This window comes from Sus scrofa, chromosome 15, assembly GCF_054392235.1.
Source record: "Sus scrofa isolate SSC_HxYL_T2T_F1_AM1 chromosome 15, Sscrofa_HxYL_maternal_Yorkshire_Landrace_v2.0, whole genome shotgun sequence".
Lineage (NCBI taxonomy): Eukaryota > Metazoa > Chordata > Mammalia > Artiodactyla > Suidae > Sus > Sus scrofa.
In genome coordinates, this window is record NC_139397.1 from 98695545 (window position 1) to 98719010 (window position 23466).

The 23466-nt window shown below is 36.2% G+C and overlaps 1 protein-coding gene across 1 annotated transcript in view; it reads right to left on the reverse strand.

Annotated features, from left to right (window-relative positions):
- Positions 1-23466, reverse strand: part of TTN (titin) — a 274604-nt gene that overhangs the window by 116949 nt on the left and 134189 nt on the right. Inside the window, exons 150-202 of the mRNA XM_084999975.1 lie at positions 23326-23439; positions 22645-22722; positions 21500-21568; positions 21263-21352; positions 20841-21137; positions 19937-20017; positions 19083-19160; positions 18466-18549; positions 18238-18312; positions 16857-16940; positions 16663-16746; positions 16468-16542; positions 16056-16133; positions 13382-13456; positions 13183-13266; positions 12989-13066; positions 12757-12840; positions 12562-12645; positions 12368-12451; positions 12174-12257; positions 11979-12062; positions 11785-11868; positions 11591-11674; positions 11424-11507; positions 11130-11216; positions 10894-10971; positions 10694-10777; positions 10499-10582; positions 10309-10389; positions 10110-10193; positions 9911-9994; positions 9712-9795; positions 9515-9598; positions 9320-9403; positions 9126-9209; positions 8933-9016; positions 8739-8822; positions 8545-8628; positions 8378-8461; positions 8144-8227; positions 7926-8009; positions 7714-7797; positions 7503-7580; positions 7056-7139; positions 6490-6582; positions 6166-6243; positions 5901-5978; positions 5607-5690; positions 3836-3919; positions 3541-3621; positions 2961-3047; positions 2427-2540; positions 862-933 (exon numbers count right to left, since the gene is read on the reverse strand). Of these exons, the coding sequence (XP_084856101.1) occupies positions 862-933; positions 2427-2540; positions 2961-3047; positions 3541-3621; positions 3836-3919; positions 5607-5690; positions 5901-5978; positions 6166-6243; positions 6490-6582; positions 7056-7139; positions 7503-7580; positions 7714-7797; positions 7926-8009; positions 8144-8227; positions 8378-8461; positions 8545-8628; positions 8739-8822; positions 8933-9016; positions 9126-9209; positions 9320-9403; positions 9515-9598; positions 9712-9795; positions 9911-9994; positions 10110-10193; positions 10309-10389; positions 10499-10582; positions 10694-10777; positions 10894-10971; positions 11130-11216; positions 11424-11507; positions 11591-11674; positions 11785-11868; positions 11979-12062; positions 12174-12257; positions 12368-12451; positions 12562-12645; positions 12757-12840; positions 12989-13066; positions 13183-13266; positions 13382-13456; positions 16056-16133; positions 16468-16542; positions 16663-16746; positions 16857-16940; positions 18238-18312; positions 18466-18549; positions 19083-19160; positions 19937-20017; positions 20841-21137; positions 21263-21352; positions 21500-21568; positions 22645-22722; positions 23326-23439 (4635 nt within the window). The remainder of the gene's footprint in view (positions 1-861; positions 934-2426; positions 2541-2960; positions 3048-3540; positions 3622-3835; positions 3920-5606; positions 5691-5900; positions 5979-6165; positions 6244-6489; positions 6583-7055; positions 7140-7502; positions 7581-7713; positions 7798-7925; positions 8010-8143; positions 8228-8377; positions 8462-8544; positions 8629-8738; positions 8823-8932; positions 9017-9125; positions 9210-9319; positions 9404-9514; positions 9599-9711; positions 9796-9910; positions 9995-10109; positions 10194-10308; positions 10390-10498; positions 10583-10693; positions 10778-10893; positions 10972-11129; positions 11217-11423; positions 11508-11590; positions 11675-11784; positions 11869-11978; positions 12063-12173; positions 12258-12367; positions 12452-12561; positions 12646-12756; positions 12841-12988; positions 13067-13182; positions 13267-13381; positions 13457-16055; positions 16134-16467; positions 16543-16662; positions 16747-16856; positions 16941-18237; positions 18313-18465; positions 18550-19082; positions 19161-19936; positions 20018-20840; positions 21138-21262; positions 21353-21499; positions 21569-22644; positions 22723-23325; positions 23440-23466) is intronic.

Consider the following 23466-nt stretch of genomic DNA (forward strand, 5'->3'; position numbering starts at 1 on the left):
GTGGTGATTTTTTAAAGTCATTATATCTCATTATATGTCATTTTAATATTTGAGTGACTGTAATAATCCTTTACAAGTTAACACCCATAGTTAACATTATTTTATAATCTCCATTTTATAAATCAGGAAATGTATATTTAGATGAATGATTTTTCCAGGATTCCAGAGTGAATCAAGAAAAGATTAGACTTCTGAGTCTAGATGTGTTGATTACTTAAACAGAAAACCTATACTCACTATACCTACTACAAAATTAACAATTTTATTTTTAATGTTTTCTTGAACTTTATCACTCATGGTTTTCATGGTCTGTATTTGGAAAGGGAAAAATGTTGGTTAATGAGAAAGAAGTTTTGAAAAAAAAAATGACCTGTAGTGATAGTGAAATTTCCCTACAACATGAGATCTGTACTCCTGAAAGAAGAATGTCTTGGAGAGAAGAAAGTGATAGGAAAGCCACAAGGAAATACCTGCGAAACATCAGTGCTTATAACACTAGCTAAAATATTGTTGTTCAGGGGAAATTCCAAAGCTTTCTCCTACTGACTCGCAGGATTTTAACCTAAGATGTGTCCTGCTATTAACTTCAGCTAACCAGTAAAAATTGATACTTGTGAGTTTAAGAAAGTGCAAGAAGACATATGGAGATGAGACAAAGAAAACAACACCTTTCCATGAACATATGAAATTGATGGGAGACAAAAAAGCAACACTCATGAGCCAGACCATAAAAGCTATAAAAATACAAGAAATCAATGACACCACTCTGATTACTTAAAAAAGAAGATTTTAAAAAACAGGAAGAGCAAGGAATTGGATGAGGGGATACAGCATATGAGCATTTTCTAGACTGTGAAGTACCTTTCAGAGGTGTAAGCTCCACTTTTTCTGGAACTTTCTCAGGCTTTTCAGGAACTTTCTTCTTCGAAACAGCTTTAAAGAATATGATCTTACGTTTATTATTTGTATATTTAACTTGATATAAAGCAAATTATTAAATACCTGCTCCAAGAATCAAAACCAAGCTTTGCTTAAAACCCCAAAGCATTAATAACAACAGCCAAGAACAGCCACCAAAGAACATACAAGAAGCGTTCAAACCACGAAAACAGATTGCAGTTTTACTCCAAAGTTGAGTAGTAAGTTAAGGTTTGGCTGAGAAGGAAGATAATTTTTGTTTGCAGGAGAAGGAATTTTTCTTTGCATATAAATTTTACATGAAGGGAAATGCATTTAAGTGTGTGTCCTCCTGGAATATCAATGGACAAATGCGTAGCCTTTTAAAAAGGGCCTACTTTTTCTGTGTCTTGTCTGAAATGCCAGACGCACCCACTACAGGCTAGGAGGGTTGTAGAGAGGCAAGAATCAGTAGAAACAAGTCTTACCATGGATGATTCTGGCTTTTGTATATGTGTAGGTGAGTGTGGGAAAAGTGTTCACCTGCGATTACATCTAGATTATTTTAGATTGGAAAATCTCATGACATCACACCACAAATAAGAAAACATATTATAAAAATAAAAACACATTTTTCTAGTTTATTTCAGCTTTTAAAGATGCTATTTAAAAAATAATATCGAGTCAAATTAAGAATCAATTCAAAGAAAAATCTAAATGCAAAGAGAATGAAGGGAAGTTTAATAATGGGAAGGGATGCTGGGTATCAAGTGTATCTATAACCACTCTCTCTGGCTACGCTAAGGATGACCACACAACATAACTGGGCTTTTATTAAGCTGCAAAAGAAAAAAAGTGGGGAAGCAGATCGTCTGTATGCTTTCCTTTCATGGTATATGAACACATCTGCTATCCGTGGCCATAAATATATTACTTATAGTTTTTCTTAACGCATATGTAATTCTTTAAGAGCCCAGACTTTTGCATAAGTTTGTTTCTGAAATATTAAAAATATCTTGCAAAGTTTCTCTTTTTTCTTTTCTTTTTTTTTTTTTTTTTTTTTTTTTTTGCTTGTGCCCATGCACGTGGAAGTTCCCAGGCCAGGGATTGAACCCTGTGCCAACAGCAGCAACCTGAGCCACAGCAGTAACAATGCCAGATCCTTAGCACACTGAGCCACCAGGGAACTCCTTGCAAATTTTTCTTATATATTCCACATGCACACGATCCCAAAGATATACCCAGCAACTAGACTTTGGAATCAGAAAATCCTTTCATCCCACTCTGCATGAGAGTTAGTTGGCCAGCCCCTAGATCCAGGTGGCCAGGATGAATGGTGTACTTTCTGGCAGTTGGGTCACAAGGCACACAAGCGCAGCATAAAATACAGGTCTTTATGCAATTCTCACAGCTTGATCATGTCCGAAAGTACACGCTTTTAAAACACATTTCTTGCAAGCACCACTTCAGATGGCTGGATAGAAGTTTGAAGCAGGTTAATAAAACTTTGGAAGTGCCTTTTTTTATACCTTTAAGTTGGAATATTTTCTCTTTCACGTCTTCCTTAGGTGGAGCAGGAGGAGGAGGTGGGGGCCTTGGTTTGAGTTTTGGCTTCTCAATAACCTTCTTTTCAGGTTCAGGTTCTTAAGAGAGTATTTTAGGAGTGTTAGTATATGGATATGTTAATTGGTATGTGGATATACAGTATATTCAGTAGAAGCTTATGAAGTAAAAAGTTTGCTCTTTTGGATACATAATACTGATGTCCAACATAAAACATAAAAATATCCAACATAAAACATGAGAATATCAATACCATACACAGATGAGACATACAGCACAGACACTAATAAAAACAGAGGAAGCATCCATCTAAGCCACATAGATGTGAAATAAATAGTACAAATGACATGAATACATAAGACTGAGATGCACATTTAAGACAGAATATCTTACACACACCTGCAAAGAGACCTACTACTGTACATGTGAACAACGTAAGACATGTATATATCAAGATGAAGAATATAGTGATGAAGATTTAAGTCCAATGAACTGAATACCTTGTATTGGTATTTCTTCTGGTTGTGGTTCAGGTTCAGGTTCAGGTTCAGGTTCTTCTGGCTTAACATACTTTTCAATTTCACGTTCTTTAAAGAATGTTGACACAGGATAATAAATTGTAATGTTCTTCACAAAGACTCAGAAATTTCACACAGATGCAAAGATTACAGTCACAAAACAAAAATACACAATTACACATTCACTTACATAGAAAGAGGTAAGATTTCTGTTTTCTTATACTCAAGCTTTCTATTAACTACTTTATTTGATGTTTGTCGATAGCAAATGAGATGATTTTTAAAATCTGATGTTGGGTTATCACTTGAGGATCCAATGCATGATTCCAATTTTGCCTCAGTAAACTATCTTTTGGAATTTATAATTACCATCAAGAATAATCCAAGATTCTACTTCAAAAGAGTATAATGATTTGAAAAATGAAGCAGTCAAACATGTGCTAGAATGCTTTCATAGATAATTTCAAGAGGGAATGTTACCCAATAAATACTTTCGTATTTCTAACAGTTTTCAAGAGACTATAAAAATTATACATATATATATACATATATATATGTATACCTTCAACGGGGGGAGTCACTTTTCTACCGATGGTTATGGTTGCTCTTTCTTCATATGTTATTTCCTCAGGAGACTCTTCAACTTAAAAGCACAATGTTTTATGTTAGGCTGAATTCAGAGTAGAATACTACAACATATCAACTTAATTACACACTATGACAAATTCTTCAGAGGATTTCAAAATACCAATAACTTCACTACATAAGACACACAACAAATAAATACAAAAGACCCAACTACAACCAAAGCAAGATCATCGAAGATGACTGTCGTCTTTCCAAGAGCAGCCATGTACCTTGGACAGGTGGAGCTTCCGGTTCTTCAGGGACAGGAACGGATACTTCCTTTTCTGTGATGATTTCCTTGGGAGCTTCAGGCACTTTAAAGATATTGATTTTGTTTACAATTAAGAATTTAGAAGATATGCAAGATTCTGCAAAAAGCAGGCAAAGAACAGTGGGAAAGAACTTCATCTTATAAGACTTAGTGGGGGCAATGGCTTTGGAGGCATGGCACCCTTTTGGACATCCCAAATTTACGAATGAGTCTTCGCAGACTTCTTCATTTACGTCTCTTCCTCTGTGCGCTCTTAAATGTAGATGTCTCCACTGACGATCTAAATTTGACGCTTTAAAAAATTGGCTCTACATTCTTTAAGTAATCACTCCTACACTCTCAACTCTCATTTCCATGTGGATGACTTCAAGATCTACTTCTCTAGCCATTATCTCTTTCTTTAGTTCCAGATGCATATTCCCAACTGCCAGACTTGAAAAGTGAAAAATATATTTACTATCCTCTTTCTAACATCAGTTTGGGGATCCAGTGAACCCCATGGCCTACTTCATGGCCATGGGATTCATTGGATCATGACCTACTTCTCATGACCTGATTCAATTCTTTTTTTTTTTTTTTTTTGTCTTTTGTCTTTTTTGTTGTTGTTGTTGTTGTTGTTGCTATTTCTTGGGCCGCTCCCGCGGCATATGGAGATTCCCAGGCTAGGGGTTGAATCGGAGCTGTAGCCACCGGCCTACGCCAGAGCCACAGCAACGTGGGATCCGAGCCGCGTCTGCGACCTACACCACAGCTCACGGCAACGCCGGATCGTTAACCCACTGAGCAAGGGCAGGGACCGAACCCGCGACCTCATGGTTCCTAGTCGGATTCGTTAACCACTGCGCCACGACGGGAACTCCTTTTTTTTTTTTTTTTTTTTTTTTTGTCTTTTGTCTTTTTTGTTGTTGTTGTTGTTGTTGTTGCTATTTCTTGTAAATTCTTAAAATTATCTTAGGCTCCTCTATTTCCCTAGTTGCTTTTCTGTTTGTTTTTTTCAGGGCCGCACTCATGGCATAGGGAGGTTCCCAGGCTAGGAGTCAAATTGGAGCTATAGCCATTGACCTATACCACAGCCACAGCCACACCAGATCCAAGCTATGTCTGCAACCTACACCACCCCTCATGGCAATGCTGGATCCTTAACCCACTGAGAGATCCAGGGATGAACCTGTGTCCTTATGGATACTAGTCAGATTCGTTTCTGTTGAGCCACCATGGGAATGCCTCCTAATTGCTTAGATCATAAACACCAACTCAATCTTCACCTCTCTTAAATCCAATCTCCTTTTCCATTTCTATCACTAGAGATCTTGTCCAACTTTTGAAGACCTTAAGTAGCTACAGTGGCTCTTTTTTATCATCATCATCTTCTAAGAGTTTAAACTGTGGCCAGTTTTCTGAAGCCCAACTTCTATTAATTTATATACCTGCTTCAAAACCTCTGAAGCTTCCTATTGCCCACAGATTAAAGTATGTGCCTTATACTGGACTTCAAAAAACTCCAAAATATAACTGTCATCTTTCTATTCAGTTTTATCTCTTAGGATAGGCTAGATTTCTTCTGCTTGTCTGTCTCATTTTCTCTCTCTGCTTTCATTATTTTCCCTTCTTTTCTATAAAATTTGTTTTTATAATAAACTTATACTTGAGTATTTTTTGCTCTAAGAACTATTATCAAAATGCTCAGATAGCATTCAGAGAAATATCTACTTTTTCTTCATGGTAGGTACCTTTTTCTCGACGGACTTCTGGTTTTTTGGTAACAGGCTCTGGTTCTTTCTTTACTGGAACAAGTTTCTTGGGCAGCTCAGACACTTTGAAGATATTAGTTTTATTTTAAAAAGAGTATTTAAAGACATTGAAAAAATGTTAAGAATAAATAAACTATATTTAATAGAGCAGCATTAAAATTAATGAAAGCAAAACAAAGACATTTTTGTCCCTAGCAATGAAGACTTATTGGATTTCACTTTAAGATATCAGAGTACTTAAAAAAATTATGATGTCAGTGGTGATGTGAATACCTTTAACTTCTGGTATTTCTGGCTTCTTGACAGTTGGGACTTTCTTCACTGGAACAACTTTCTTCGTCATCTCAGGTACTTTAAAGATATTAGTAGCATTTAATAATATAAAATTGTAAGATGAAATACGTATACATTAATTTGACAAGTCTGTTCAGAACTGTAACATACAGATGACGAACACATAATACAGCACAATACAAAATAAGTAAAGAATATCAAATTTTAGACAGCATATGAAAATGAAATATTTTATTGTAAGTACCTTTAGGAGGTGGAGCTTCTGGTTTTTTGATGACAGGAACTTTCTTCTCTGGAACAATCTTCTTGGGTTCTTCAGGTACTTGAAAGATAGGAATTTCTTTTAGAGTCAGAGGATTACAGTGAAAAGTTTAATGCTCTGAATGCGTAAAAAAAGATCACTCTTTGTTATGCGTATTGTAAAATTCTGTAGGATCAAAGTTTTGTGTGTGCAATTAATTGACTTTTGTAACGAGATAGAAGACTGAGATTTTACCTTAAATAAGATATAGAACAGACATAAAAATCAAATGATGTATTTTCCCATTCCGTGGATCTGGTCTTTTACCTGCTGGTGGTGGTGGGGCTTCTGGTTCCTCCTCTTCTACAACAGGAACTGGCTGTTCCTCTTCAGGAACAATTTCCTCAGGTTCTTCATATACTTTAAAGGTACAGTTAGTTTTAATTGAATGTGTAGAACAACATTTGAAAATGCACAAAATGTGAAACACAATAAACAGTAATCTTGATTTCTTCCCTTATTTCTATTAATATCTTCTCTTATTTTTGTTAAGATGAAATCCCTCTTGTTTGCACTGATTTCTGTTTCTATGGATTTGAATGCTTGAAAAGCCCTTTTGGTGTTTAATGTCATTTATAGTCATTAGTTCTCCCATCCTACTTTGTGTGTCCATTAGAGAAACTTTGTTTAACACAGTTTATGATGCCCTGTGTAGATGCCACTGGCTGATAATCTCAAATAGATCTGAGATTGGAGCTAATTAAGAATAATGAAGTAACAAAATAACTAAAGGACAGAAAATGACCAAGAGATACTGAATTAGAAAAGAAGTGGAACAAGGCATAATTAGAAATAGTCACATGTGGTAAGCTCATAAATGGTCTTACATGTACCTTCTGGAGGAGGAGACTCTACTTTCTTGGGAACAGGAACAGCTGGTTTTTCTTCTAAGACAGGTATCTTTGGTACCTCTGGCACTTAAAAGATATTAGTTAGTTTTACTTCTGGGTAGCCAAGAAGTACATGAAATTTATATCATATCTAGTCCACATCTAGTTCAAATAACACTGGGACAGATCCAAAGATTTACACTTAGACTAGTGATCTGTTCTTGGATCCACAGATGTTAGTAAACTCTTTTAATACTTATAACAGAGGAAGCGGTTTTTTAAAAAAATCAATGATGTTATTAAAAAAAATTTAAAACTCTAAATATCCAGTACAGTAGGTTTGTAGTTGTTACTGTAAGATGAATGACAAACAAAAGGGTTTCCTAGAGTAAGTGACTTTTTAGACCAAGAGTGAGCACTTTTCTACAGAATCTCATCAGTGACATGTACCTTTAGGTGGTGGGACTTCAGGCTTTGGAGGAACAGCTACTTTCTTTTCTGGAACAACTTCTTTTGGAACTTCAGGCACTTTAAAGATATTAGTATTGTAACGTTATGAAGAATCAATTGTAAACATTCATTACATTTACACATAACAAAACACTTTTTAAGAGTTGGAGGCTGTAACCACCTCCCTTAAATAGTGGACAGTCACAGGTACCTTTGGCAGGTGGGACTTCTGGTTTTTTGGGAACCACTGGAGGCACTTTCTTTTCAGGAACAACTTCCTTGGGCACCTCAGGCACTTTAAAAGATATTAGTGGTTTTTATCTCATTGTTTCAATGACATTCAGAAATCATCAAGCTGAGCAGAGGAACACAGCATTTTAAAGACAGACAATTTTCTGTAGGAAGTAGTGCAGTGAAAAATACCTTTCACTGGTGGTGGTTCAGGCTTTTTGGCAATGACGGCAGGTGGTTTCTTTTCTGGGACAGGTTTCTTAGGTGGCACAGTCACTAAAGATATTAGAATTTATGTTTTAGAATCAGTGAAGAAGAGTGAGAAACAAGAGAAAAGTTCACAATGCCCAGAATGTTCAGGACAAGAAGGGCTAAGATTTGGCTAGGGCAGCCTAGTGGCTGGCCAGTACCTTTTGGAGGAGGAGTGGGCTCTGGCTCTTCCACAGCTTCAGCTGGAGGCTCTTCTGGGACAATTTCCTCAGGCTCCTCGTACACTTTAAAGACAAGCTCATTTGTAATGCTGGAATTGACTAAAGTATATGAAATACTTTGCAAAAAGATTTTTACTGCACTAAGAAGAGAGTTTTTCTTTTTCTTTCTTTTTTTTTAAAAAAAAAAAAAAAGTTTGGGAGTTTCGTGATTACCTGCAGGGGGAGGACTTTCTGGTTTGGGAGGAATAACTTCAGGCACCTTCTTTTCTGGGACAGCTGCCTTTGGCACCTCTGGTACTGTAGAGAGATTAGTATTTTCATGATTAGACAGAGTAAAAACAGGCAGACAGTGTCAAACACAGCAACATAGAGGTGGCTACCTTTGGCTGGTGGGACTTCTGGCTTTTTAGGAGGCATTGCAGGTACTTTCTTTTCAGGCACAACTTCCTTGGGAGCCTCAGGCACTTAAAAGATATTAGTAAAATTACATTCAGTACTTGTGAGAGCACTGAAACAAGAATTTTCAAGAGCAAAAGAGTTATACCTTTTTAGGCCTAAGGTTCATGACAAGTACCTGTAACAGGTGGGACTTCTGGCTTTTTAGGAGGCATCACCGGCACTTTCTTTTCAGGCACAACTTCCTTGGGAGCCTCGGGCACTTAAAAGATATTAGTAAAATTACATTCAGTACTTGTGAGAGCACTGAAACAAGAATTTTCAAGAGCAAAAGAGTTATACCTTTTTAGGCCTAAGGTTCATGACAAGTACCTGTAACAGGTGGGACTTCTGGCTTTTTAGGAGGCATCACTGGCACTTTCTTTTCGGGGACAACTTCCTTGGGAGCTTCAGGCACTTAAAAGATATTAGTAAATTTACATTTAGGAGTTATGAGACCATTGGAACAAATGTTTTCAAGGACAGAAGAATTACGTCTTTTTAGTCTATGATCAGTGACAGATACCTTTAGCAGGCGGAGCTTCTGGCTTTTTAGGAGGTGCCACTGGTGCTTTCTTTTCAGGGACAACTTCCTTGGGAGCCTCGGGCACTTAAAAGATATTAGTACAATTATATTTAGGAGTTATGAGACTACTGGCACAAATATTTTCAAGAGCAGAAGAGTTATATCTTCTTTAACCTAAGATCCAGGACAGATACCTGTAACAGGTGGGACTTCTGGCTTTTTAGGAGGTGCCACTGGTGCTTTCTTTTCAGGGACAACTTCCTTGGGAGCCTCGGGCACTTAAAAGATATTAGTAAATTTACATTTAGGTGTTATGAGACCAATGGAACAAAATATTTTCAAAATCAAAAGAGTTTTATCTTCATAAATCTAAGGTGAATGACAGGTACCTGTAATAGGTGGGACTTGTGGCTTTTTAGGAGGTGCCACTGGTGCTTTCTTTTCAGGGATAATTTCTTGAGGTACTTCAGGCACTTAAAAGATATTAATGGTTTTACACATAGGCTAAAGAGATCAATGGACTAAAAGTATTTCCAAGAGCAGAGGAGACAATTTCTTTTGTAAAATAAAGACTTGTGAAAAATACCTGAAACTAGTGGGGCTTCTTGTTTTTTGGACGGTGCCTTTGGAACTTTCTTTTCTGGAATAACTTCTTGGGGAACTTCAGGCACTTGAAAGATATTAGTAGTTTTACAGTTAGGTTAGGGAAGAGCAGTGGACTAAAATCATTCTCAAGAACTGAAGAGAAATTTCTTCTGCAGAATGATGTCTGTGCCAACATGTACCTGTGACAGGTGGGGCTTCTGGCTTTTTAGGTGGTGCCTTGGGAACCTTCTTTTCTGCAATAACTTCTTGGGGAACTTCAGGCACTTGAAAGATATTAGTAATTTTACACTTCAGTTAACAAAAGGCAATAGATTAAAACTGTTTTCAGTAACATAACATGTAGTTCTTCTGCAGAATGATGTCTGGGCCAACATGTACCTGCGATAGGTGGGGTTTCCAGCTTTTTAGGTAGTGCTTTGGGAACTTTCTTTTCTGGGACAACTTCTTGGGGAACTTCAGGCACTTGAAAGATATTAGTAGTTTTACAGTTAGGTTAGGGAAGAGCAATGGACTGAAATCATTCTCAAAAACTGAAGAGAAATTTCTTCTGCAGAATGATGTCTGGACCAACATGTACCTGTAACAGGTGCGGCTTCTGGTTTTTTGGGTGGTGCCTTGGGAACCTCTTCTGGAATAACTTCATGAGCAGCTTCAGGCACTTGAAAGATATTAGTAGTTTTACAGTTAGGTTAGTAAAAAGCAATGGATAAAATCATTCTCAAGAATTGAAATTTCTTCAGTAGAATGATGTCTGGGCCAAGATGTACCTGTGACAGGCGGGACTTCTGTTTTTTTGGGTGGTGCCTTGGGAACTTTCTTTTCTGGGACAACTTCTTGGGGAACTTCCGGTACTTGAAAGATATTAGTAGTTTTACATTTCAGTTAACAAGGGGCAATAGACTAAAACTACTTCTAATAGCAGCAGAGAAAGTTCTTCAGAATGATGTCGGGCCAAGATGTACCTGTGACAGGTGGGACTTCTGGTTTTTTGGGTGGTGCCTTGGGAACTTTCTTTTCTGGGACAACTTCTTGAGCAGCTTCAGGCACTTGAAAGATATTAGTAGTTTTAGAATTTAGGAAGAGTGGAGGCATATATTACAATGATCATGAAGATGACAAGACAATATATATTTTTACTTAACAGAGCAGTGGGAATAAATACCTTCAGCAGGTGGGACTTCTGGTTTTTTGGGTACAGCCACTTTCTTTTCAGGTACAGCTTCTTTAGGAACTTCAGGCACTTTGAAGATATTAGTATCTTTTAGTTAGAAACTATAAAGTGGGAATATCGATAACACATTTACCCAAGCAAATATCATTTATGAACTGTTGGACATTTCTCAGTACACTTTTCCCAGCCCCCTGACACATTGACCAACAACATGGAAAGATAAATACCTTTAGGAGGTGGAACTTCTGGCTTTTTAGGAGGAGCCACAGGCACTTTCTTTTCAGGGATGACTTCCTTTGGCGGCACCTCAGGCACTTCAAAAATATTGGTAATTTGTGTTTAGAAAAGGTGAAAATAATTAGTGACTATATCATGCAATCATACACCAGGATATTTTGGATAATTGCTGACACTTTTTTCTTTCCAATTATGTCAGCTTTATGCAGTGGGATTTACACATGTAAAATTTCTAGCTAAAATCGCAATTATTTTTCTCTCCAGTATGTTAGCATTGACATTACCTGCAGGGGGAGGACTTTCTGGTTTGGGAGGAATAACTTCAGGCACCTTCTTTTCTGGGACAGCTGCCTTTGGCACCTCTGGTACTGTAGAGAGATTAGTATTTTCATGATTAGACAGAGTAAAAACAGGCAGACAGTGTCAAACACAGCAACATAGAGGTGGCTACCTTTGGCTGGTGGGACTTCTGGCTTTTTAGGAGGCATTGCAGGTACTTTCTTTTCAGGCACAACTTCCTTGGGAGCCTCAGGCACTTAAAAGATATTAGTAAAATTACATTCAGTACTTGTGAGAGCACTGAAACAAGAATTTTCAAGAGCAAAAGAGTTATACCTTTTTAGGCCTAAGGTTCATGACAAGTACCTGTAACAGGTGGGACTTCTGGCTTTTTAGGAGGCATCACCGGCACTTTCTTTTCAGGCACAACTTCCTTGGGAGCCTCGGGCACTTAAAAGATATTAGTAAAATTACATTCAGTACTTGTGAGAGCACTGAAACAAGAATTTTCAAGAGCAAAAGAGTTATACCTTTTTAGGCCTAAGGTTCATGACAAGTACCTGTAACAGGTGGGACTTCTGGCTTTTTAGGAGGCATCACCGGCACTTTCTTTTCAGGCACAACTTCCTTGGGAGCCTCGGGCACTTAAAAGATATTAGTGCAATTATATTTATGAGTTATGAGACTACTAGAACAAAATATTTTCAAGAGCAGAAGAGTTACGTCTTTTTCAGCCTAAGATCCAGGACAGATACCTTTAGCAGGTGGGACTTCTGGCTTTTTAGGAGGTGCCACTGGTGCTTTCTTCTCAGGGACAACTTCCTTGGGAGCCTCGGGCACTTAAAAGATATTAGTAAAATTACATTCAGTACTTGTGAGAGCACTGAAACAAGAATTTTCAAGAGCAGAAGAGTTATATCTTCTTTAACCTAAGATCCAGGACAGATACCTGTAACAGGTGGGACTTCTGGCTTTTTAGGAGGTGCCACTGGTGCTTCCTTTTCAGGGACAACTTCCTTGGGAGCCTCGGGCACTTAAAAGATATTAGTAAATTTACATTTAGGTGTTATGAGACCATTGGAACAAATATTTTTAAGGACAGAAGAATTATGTATTTTTCAGCCTAAGATCAGTGACAAATACCTTTAGCAGGTGGAGCTTCTGGCTTTTTAGGAGGTGCCACTGGTGCTTTCTTTTCAGGGACAACTTCCTTGGGAGCCTCGGGCACTTAAAAGATATTAGTACAATTATATTTAGGAGCTATGAGACCACTAGAACAAAATATTTTCAAGAGCAGAAGAGTTATATCTTCTTTAACCTAAGATCCAGGACAGATACCTGTAACAGGTGGGACTTCTGGCTTTTTAGGAGGTGCCCTTGGCACTTTCTTTTCAGGGAGGATCTCTGTGGAAGCCTCAGGTGCTTTGAAGATATTAGTAAATTTACATTCGAGTCACAAGGATCAACACAGACAAGAATCACATTTACACAGCAAAAGCATTTCAAGGCTAGCCAGGTGGTTCCTTCCACAGCCCTCCCTACCCTATCATGAGGGGCTGTTAGGATGTACCTTTGACAGACACAACTTCAGGTTTTGGGGGAGGATGAACTCTCTTTTCACAGACAACTTCTTTGGGAGTCTCAGGAACTTTAAAGATATTAATATTTTTATGTTTAGGAGGGACAAGAATTAATACAAGCAGGAAACACATTTATACAGGAAAAGGCATTTTCCCAAACTTCCAAGCTTCCAGCAACTTATACCTTCATCGGGAAGGACTTCAGTCTTTTTGTGACGAACCACATATGTTTTCTTTTCAGAGACAATTTCTTGGGGAGCTTCGGGTACTTTAAGAAATTAGTATTTTAACATTTAGTGTTGTGAAGATCAGTAGGAACAGCAAAATATTTTCAAGACTACAAAAGCTATTTCTTCTTGAACTTGAGGGCATGGAACTTGTACCTTTAAATGATGGAGGTTCTCTTTTTTTGGAAGGAACTTGTTTTGCAGGAACACCATCTTGAGCAGCTTCAGGCACTTTAAAGATATTAGTATTTCACATTTAGGAGTTAAAACAATTAATGAAAACAGTAACCACAATTAGCAAATGTAGTTTTCTAGAACTCTTTTCTCTGCCTATTCTTCTTGCCCCACCAATCAAACAGGATTAGTAGCATCCTTGAGAGGAGGGGCTCACCCTTCTCTAGCCCCCTGAGGAGTTCCTATGACACCGTAGACCTGCCTTATAAAGTATTTGTTGAATGAATACTATTAATAGGATGATTTTTTGTTTTGATAGGAACAGTCACCCATATTTTCTTTTGAGAGTTAACTGCTTGTGGAGCTTCAGGTGCTTTAAAGATACTAGTATGTTTACATTTAGGAGTTATGAAGAACATTAGAGAAACACAGCTTTAAGAACTGAGGACAGCGGACAGGTAATTTCATTTAATATCTGTTCAGAGGTGACATGTTCCTTTCATCGATGGAGGTTTTGGCTCTTTAGGAACATCTTCAGATACTTTCATTTCAGGAGCAACTTCTTTCACAACTTGAGTTACTTTGAAGACTTTAGCATATTATACTTCGAGGTTAAGGGATCAGTGAGGTATTAATGATGTTAACTAAACCAAAGTGATTTTTTTTTTTGGTCATTTTAGGGCCACACCCGCACCATATGGAGGTTCCCAGGCTAGGGGTCTAATCAGAGCTACAGCTTCCGGCCTACACCACAGCCACAGCAATGCCAGATCTGAGCTTCATCTGCAGGCTATACCACAGTTCACGGCAACAGTGGATCCCTAACTCACTGAGCAAGGTCAGGGATCGAGCCCACAATCTCTTGGTTCCTAGTTGGATTTGTTTCTGCTGCACCACGATGGGAACTCTCTAAACCAACGTGATTTTTATGGCCAGCAGGGTGCTTCCTTCAAGAACTGGATGAGGTATAAAGTCTTGAAGAAAGGAATCAAATCATTGTTTATTATTCCCCACCTTCCTAGCATCATGTACATAATGGGCATTTATTAAATAAACGAAGGAATGAATGGTAACTTTGGTGGAAGGTGTTTCAGTTTCAGGAGAAGCAGCCACGAGTGTTTCCTTTACAGGGACAATTTCTTGAGGTGAATCAGGCATTTAAAAAGTATCAGTGGATTATACTTAAGAGTGATGAAGAACATAACACCACCTACAGGAATGTCCCAGCCTAGGAGACCTCCCTGCTCCCTGAATCTGATTCTTTGGCAACAGTATCAATACTTGATTATTGGGAGCTGTTTTCTTGGTCAGCTCAAGCACTATCAATATTTCTTTGAATGGTAGGTATATAGAAAATCAGATGATGTAAATTTAGCTTTAAGTGAAAAAATCAATTTAAAAATAATTAACAGTGTACCTCTTGCTATTAGTTTGAGTGGAATAAAACAGCCCCTTTCTTATCTGGATTGACTTTATTTTGTACCCTCGACTTACGCACTTTAAAAAAGTGATTGTTTTTCAAGTATAGGAGAAAGGAGAACAACTAAAAGATTTTAGACTGAGAAAATGGTGTCAACGTATTCAATATTCTTTAATTACAGAATATCACGGGCATTGTAAAGAAATTGTTATCCTGGTTGTTTTAAAATGTTCCCATATATTGATTTATCTGAAGATATTCAAAATGGGAAAATGTGGGACTCTTTAAAAATAAAAGACATTGAGAGGAACAAATAAATATTTGGGGCAGATTTCCAGCTTTAACTGGTTTTGATTTTAACTGTGCTGGTTTTATTTTATTTTATTTTTATTTTTTTGGCTGTGCCTGTAGCATGTGGAAAGTTTCTGGGCCAGGGACTTAACCTGCACCATGGCAGCAACACAAGTCGCTGCAGTGACAATGATGGTTCCTTAACCCACTGCACCACAAGAGAACTCCTTTTTTGTTTTGTTTTGTTTCGGTAACTGACCTAGTTTTAGAAGGCTCTCCAGTGGAGATGATATTTCAGACAGAACAGCTCCACAGTGAATTTTGTATTTTTTTTCTTTAAGTCCTGGTTTTCTGAAAATATTTCTATGATATTTATTAGGGGAAATCAGTTATTTAAAATTTGTATGCTTGTTTTTGGTAGTAAATTTATTTAAATAGAAAGGCAATTCCAACAGGTAATTGTATTATATCCTGGAGTTTCAATCCCATGGAGAGTTTGAATTATTGACTTATAGTCTATAGCCAAGCACCTCTGTCATTTGATGGAACTGATATCTGCTTTAATAGGAGAAAGCCAATACAGTCTAGTTTCAGAGATATAAATGTTACAAGTAATCTCATGTGGATATCTTTTAAACAGCTATTTCCTATGGAAGAATCCGTCTGGGTCACATCTGTACATTGTATGTATATATACTTTCCCTGGAGGCTTTATAGATAAAATCTATAGCCCAAGCATCTCCACGTGTATAAGTCAAGGACTTTTTCCCCTTATGACTCATAGAGACATGTATATACCCAGTTAAGCTGCTGCTTCCAGGGACCCACCTCTCTGAAGTGACCTCCCTGGTAGCATCTGGAACTTTAAAGATATTAGTATTTTTACATGTGTTAAGTACAACTACAATCATGAGATAAGGAAGTTGACTTTCTTCTGGCTTGTACCTTTTGGTGGTGGTGTTTTTCTTCTTATGATAATAGGAGCTTGTCCTTCTGGAACACCTTCCTTGGAGACTTCCAACTCTTTAAAGATATTAGTATTTTTTAATGGAGAAAAGGCAAAGACATGAAGACATGGCTTACAAAGAAATTTAAGCATATTAATAGACATTATAATTTTAAATTAGAAATTTTATTTTTGTTCTAATAGTTTATCTTTACTCATTGTATGAGTTGGACTTGACTTTTTGGGGGCAAGTCATAGAGAGTTCCTTGTCTTGGGTATATTAGGGGCTCTAAAGATATTAGTATTTTAGCGTTAGAGGTTGTGGAAATCTACACAAAACACTGAACATGTTTTGCAGACTGATGAGGAAAAATTTTCTGATTTAGATTTTCAAAACTAAGAATTATATACCTTCAGTTGGCGGGATTTGGGGAACAGCCTCAGGAAACTCCACCTCTGGAAATACTTCTCTGGTTGTATCGGGCTCTTTAAAGATATTAGTAGGTTTACACTTAGAAGTCGTACAAACAGTAAATTATGTAACATGCAATTTTTGAGTCTTGAAGCCAAAGATATTCATCCAAGTTAGATGTTGTTGAAATGTACCTTCAGTTGCTGGTGTTTCTCTCTTTTTAGGAATAATCACATATATTTTGTCTTCTGGAACAACTTTCTTGGGTGGCTCAGGCACTTAAAAGATATAAGTATAGTTATATTTATAAATGGTGAAGGAAAGTATTAAGCTTTTAAAATATGCCAAAAATAAATTTTCTCCAGATTGGGTCACTGGTGTTATATACCTTTTGCTAGTTTGGTCTTTGTCTTTTGAGGATGAGTCACAAGTACTTTTTCTTCTGTAGATGATTCTTCAGAAACTTCATAAACTTTAAAGATATTAGTATTTATACATTTAGAGACATTTCAAAGTGGACGAAGAATAGCATTAAGAAAAACAATACACATTCATAACTCAGATTACTGGGGGAACACAGACCCAAATAAGTGACAGTAACACACTAGCTAGGAGAAAGCCTCATTCCCAGTTTTATAATACAGGACTTTCAGCATTTCTTTATAATCATGATGGTAAAATTGAGGAATTCATTGGCCAGGGATCAATATATAATTCTTTTACTGCAGAAAGCTAGTGGTAAAATTTTCCTATTGCTGTTAATTTTTATGGATTTGTTCTTAAAGAACAGGGTCAGTATTGAGTTGCACATCAAGAATTCTATATTTGACCTCCTAGAAATTCATGTTAAGTTCGTTCCTGCTCTAGGAACCTAGTTATCTATATTTTCAAACCAAATATAGCTTATGGCTTCATAGTTAATATGAATGTGAAAACCATTTAGGGATTGGAAGCAGAAAAAAAAAGAAAAATGATTAAAAATTTGGAAATAAGGCAAAAAAAGAAAATAAAGATTTATTCATCTTTTAAAAAGGAAGACTGGCTGATTGTAATAACCACACTCAAGTATGGAAAGGGGTTTGAATGGAGGAAGTCATCATATATTATTATAGAGGGACAAAAATTGGACTTGAATTTTAGATTCAAAGAAATTGAAAAATATCTTGACTACTGTCATTTTCAGTATTCAGATTATTGAATAGAATCCTATTCAGAATATTTTCTTACTCATATTATTTTACTCTTCAAATTAATCATAATTTTGCATGAAAGCCAATGAAAAATGGCTTGAGGATTCTTTTGAGGTTATGATGGCCTTGTAAATCTAAGGATATTTGAATAGTATGGCCAAAATATTTCCAACAATTGTAGTAAAGAGTAAAAAATACTAATAGTGAAACATTTTGAGTTTACACAATCCAAGTAAAATGTTATGAAGTTAAAGTAAGTTGCCTATGGTCTGAGAAGATAAATTGCTTGAAAGCAAAAGATGCTATACACAGAACAGATTAAGAAGACAAGAGTGACAAATTCAACAAGACAAACGACTTTTCTAAAATTGGGCAATGTTATACAGACAGGACTATTTGTTTTTTAAATTGACGAGGAAATATACTTTGTCCGAGGCTAACATCCATTCAAATTATTTAATTTTTGCCCAATATTTTTGGCATATTATGCTTTTACAAGATATTAGTATATTTGCCTTTAAAAGCTATTAAGACAAACACAAATGGACCAAAGAGAACTGCCAATTTTTCTACACTCACTGTATACCGTCGCGTCTTCAGAAAGAACTATGGGTGAGATTTCTTCTTGAATACTTTTCTTAGGCACCTCAGGAACTTCAAAGATATTAGTATGTTAATTTTAATAAATAAATAAATTAAGAATATAAAGAAACAAAATACAAATATTTGACATCACTCACATTCACTTTAAACCACGAATAACTAAACATAGAGTTATTTCATAGTGTGGTTAGTATCAGTGTATACCTTTAGCTGGTGGAACTTCAGGCTTTTTAGGAACAGCTTCATGAACTTTTTCTTCTGGAACGATTTTCTTGGGTACTTCAGGTGCTTTAAAGATAGTTGTTTTATTTTTTAAGAATTTCATAATTGCATATAAAATACCAAGACATAAAGGGGTATCTAACAAGGAGAATGTAAAAAATTCCAAAATCATAAGTCATCTAAACACACAGTTAGTGCCTCTCTCTAGATTGTCTTGAGGACAGGCTCTCGATTTGTCATATTAGACCCTTTGGATAGAGCATCGTTTTCTCCTGTCATCTGGAACATGTTTGTTTCCAGAGCTACTTGACAGTAGATTCCAAAATGAATTATTTTTGAAAAAGAAGTTGAGGGGTCCATGTTGTTTCAGAATTGCTTATGAAGAGGATCAATATTAAAAAATAACAATATTCAGGCTTAGGTCTTTTTTCCCTGACGGTCGTCACGGAAGGGAGGATTATGTTATAGAACATAAACTGAAGTTTACATTGTTCAGCCACATTGTTGCGGTGAGGGGAGAACAAGCTCGCTTTCTTTCTTCCATCATAAGAGAATACAAGGGAGTTTCATAGTAACAGTGAATCAGCAAAGGCAGATACCTTTAGCTGGTGGAACTTTGAGCTCTTCAGGAACATGTACTTTTTCTTCTATCACAATTTTCTTGGGTACTTCAGGTACTTTAAAGATAGTAGTGATAATTTCTTTTACTTTTAAGCATTCATAAAGATTTTTAACAAATAGAGCGTAAGAGAGACATAAACACAGAACAGAACATAGCCACAGTCTAAAATACAGACATCACCTTATCAAATACATTACGATAACTAAAATGAATTAAATTTTGATAACAGAAAATCCAGGGGACTTTCCCACGTAAGAATCAGAAGAACTTGACAAGAAAAATAAATAAGACACCTTTAGCTAGTGCTATTTCTGCTTGTTTTGGTGGAATAATTGGTATTTTCTCTTCGGTGAAAACATTCTCAAGTGCTTCAGAGACTTTAAAGATAAAAGTATGTTATTTATTACTCACTGTTTTAAATTTCTATTATGAAATTCAAGAGGTTTAAAAACTGAGCAAGGCAGGGCCATTAAACACACAGTCACTCTGTATTTACTAGGTTCATTAGAATTAATAATTAACTGGAAAACAGGGATTTATCAATAAACATGTTAGTGAATATATAACCAAATAGTATGAAAGAAGGAAAGCTGGGCTCACTATTTGTTTAGTAGGGATATTTGCTTTGGGTATTTTAAGTATAACAGTGACTTTCTTGTTCTGATGGCCCTTCCCTTAGACCCTCACCCCCTTTAAAGATATTAGTATATTTTAGACATTCCAAAAACACAAAACACAGAAGAAAAACACCAAGTGGAAAGCAAACTTGTAAAGAAGCCAAGGTGCTACTGCATGTAAAATTAGTTAAGTAATATTTCACCAATAAAATACCTTTAGCTGGTGGTTCTTTGCGAGGAACAACTTTAGTAGGTGGTTTTTTGGGAGGGATGATTTTCTCGGATATCTCAGGCCCTTTAAAGATATTAGTATTTTGGTTTAGAGAGAACTCCTACGTATGATGGTGCACGATGACTGAAGGTAGTATATATAACAAGGGCTCATAAAATGATTTATCTATATGTATTTTTAAAATTTATACCACACAAAAGACTTGATTTTGCTAAATTTCATCTCTATTATAAATTTACTGTGTGTATTAAGCACACACATTCCTTCATATTACACACATTATTAATTTGTTCAAGTTCTGGAGTAGTCTTGCAGAGAATGTGTTTGTATTATGGTTTATCCTCAGAATATACTAGAATGCAGGTGCTGCTACCACACTTTATTTCCTTCCTTAATGTGATTTCTCAAATGAAAATATCGTAAAATGGTGGAAGGTTTGGCTAAGAAATTATTAGTCTGTGAAGAGTTGACTGAAATGCTAACAAGGCGATGGTGGTTTTGCCAGAATAAGTAAATTCCTCTGTGAACTGAGGAGTTTCTGTCCACCCAACTGGTGAAAATGGCCAGTTATTTTAGTACTTGGAACAGTCACATAACATTCTTGTTTGGATTTAGAAAATAATCCACAAATTCATACAAGGGCTGCCTCAGGAAGATAGATATCAAATATTATTATCTTGTTGGCTAAAATTATACTCTGGGGTCAATCTCTACTCCACATCAATCACTGTTATCAGGTACTTTAAACTCATGCTTAAAGTATCTCATGATTTTATCATAGAAAATAAGTGGATATCTAGTGTTCCAAACTGAACATGAAATGTACTTTAAAAAAGAAATAAGAGCAACATTTAACAATTTGTAATATCTGCACAATTCCCTATACCTTTAGGTGGAGCTTTGGGTTTTTCATATACTTCCACTTCTTCAGCCTCTAAAACTTCTATTACCCTACGGACTTCTTCAGCTTTGTGTACTTCTTCAGCTGCATACTCTTCCACTTTGATGAATTCTTCTACCTCATGGAACTCCTCTTCTTCAAAATATTCTTCCACCTCATGGAACGCTTCTTCTTCAAGAGCTTCTTCCACTTGTGCTTCCACTATTTCTAATTCTGTTCTTTCTTTTACTACTTCCTCTTTGTGGAAAGCAACTGATATTTTTTCTTCAAGGACAGTTCTCCCTGAAAGAGCATCTATTTTAAGAGATTTATTTTTTCAAACACAGTGGAAATGAAGATATAAATTCAAAATATAAAATAAAAACAACTAAGAAGTACATGATAAGCAAAGATCTTCCCAAAAATACCTTTAGCTGGGGGAACAGCTTCTTTTTTAGGCACAGGGACTTTCTTTTCTGGGATTTTCTTTTCTGGGACTTTCTTTTGTACTTCGGGCACTAAAGATATAGTTTTAATATTTAAGACAGTCAAGAGCAAGCTTTCACAGGCAAAACACATCAAAAACAATCAAGACATATAAACATAAAACACAAAATCTTAATGAAAAAAGATCCTAAGAAAGTTCAGGTGAAAAAGAGATGTACCTTTTGCTGGTGGGGCCTCTTTTTTCTGAACAGGAACAGGTACTTTTTCCTCAGGAACCTTCTTTGGCACTTTAAAGATATTAGGCGTTTCAGTTAGCTGACAATGCTCAATAATGAACATGAAATAAAAACTTCATAAATAACATCAACATTATAATAAAGTCTAAGAAGTCACTCTGTACCACTGGATACCAATTTCAGAAGCAATAAAAATATTTTCTCAAATCACTCATTTATGCTAACTATACCTTTAGAAGAAGGTATATCCACAAAGAACCTGTACTATCCTATTTTTTTTTTAATAGCAGGGATTACCGATATTGGGCCTTTTATTATTATTATTATTATTATTATTTTTTGGCCACATGGCCATGGCATGCAGGAGTTCCCAGGCCAGGGACTGAACCCACACTATAGCAGTGACAACACCAGATCTTAACCTGCTAGGCTACCAGGGAACTCCTACTAGTTTTAATTTGACAAGGCTGTTTTTGAAGTAATTACCATCATAGAGTACTTAAACCTTGACACAGGTGTCAGGTTCTGGACATTCTTGTGTCTGCTGAGGATGTTTTCTGTGATAGGGTTGGCATAACCTAATCGATTAGGATTGCTACCAAAACATTAACCTAATTAGGAAGCAATGAGAAACAGACATTTTGCAATAACCTTGAATGCTCTGGCCAGACATTACAAAAGGGACACGAGACTCTTTAATTCTCTAAGCATTAGAACAGATATTCCCCCCCCATAAAATAATACAGTAGGCATAACTATTGTAATAGTTACATGAGAAACTTTAACTTATGTAATGGAATAAAATCTAGGAAGAGAATGTTGGGAAGAGGGAACCATTTTATCATGCATATAAGTATAGAGAGATGTACTATTAACATGAAAATTCTCAGCTATTTAAAATATCTTCTGGAATAATTCATACACATACACATACTCATCCATGGACATTCCAAAAAAGGCTAAAGCAAGCAAATGAATTATATTTTTACAGGTTCTGAATCAATTTCATAACCTTGCTATTCAAATGACTCTAAGAAAGCAGTGAAATAAGATGTTTTTGTTTTTTAAAAAGAAAATGAATGGGACTTTAAAGATATTGTTATCTTTAATAAAAGGATTTGCTATACCTTTAGCTGGTGGTGCCTCCACTTTTTTAGGAACAGGAGTAGGTGCTTCAGGTACTGCTTTCTTAACCACTTCAGGTACTTAAAAGATATTTTATGTACATTTTGAAAATTGACATGCAATTAACAGAACAATAACAACCATATACTAAAACCCACCAAAACCCAAAACATTATTTTAAAAAAGATATTAGCAACCTAAGTGGTAATTATATATGAAGTATTGACTATGAAGATGAGATGGATGGATGTTACTTGGAAATCCTATAAGCAAAGCAAACATGTATCAGTTATGCAAAAGACTGTCATAGTCCTCAGGAATGACAGCCTAAGGATGACTAAAAAGTAAATACCATAGAGATAGAGTTTCACCCACCTTACTATTGAAGAAAAAGCTAAGGACTGAAAACTAGGAGAAAGTATTACATTAGCATCTGGCTAGAAACAAAAAGTGCCAATAACATAAAATTCTCTATCTCATTCTAACTGTATTGCAGATGCAGGAAGAAGAGGTGGGTGAAGAAAAGGGATACAAAGTTTCAGTTGCTGATAGTAATTAATCTTCCATTTGTCATGGATATGATGCAAGAAAAATATACCGATGAACATTAGGTTTAGAGGAATTCTGAGAAAGACTTTGAACACCATGTATTTTAAATGTCCAACTCATAAAAGCAGTTGTACCTCTAGGTGGCGCCACCTCCTCAATTTCCTCTATGCTAGGTGGTTCCTCCTCAATGCTAGGTGGTTCCTCTGGGATCTCTTCTTCTGGAACAGGCTCTTCAGGCTCCTCAAACACTTTAAAAAGATTATTTCATAAATTAT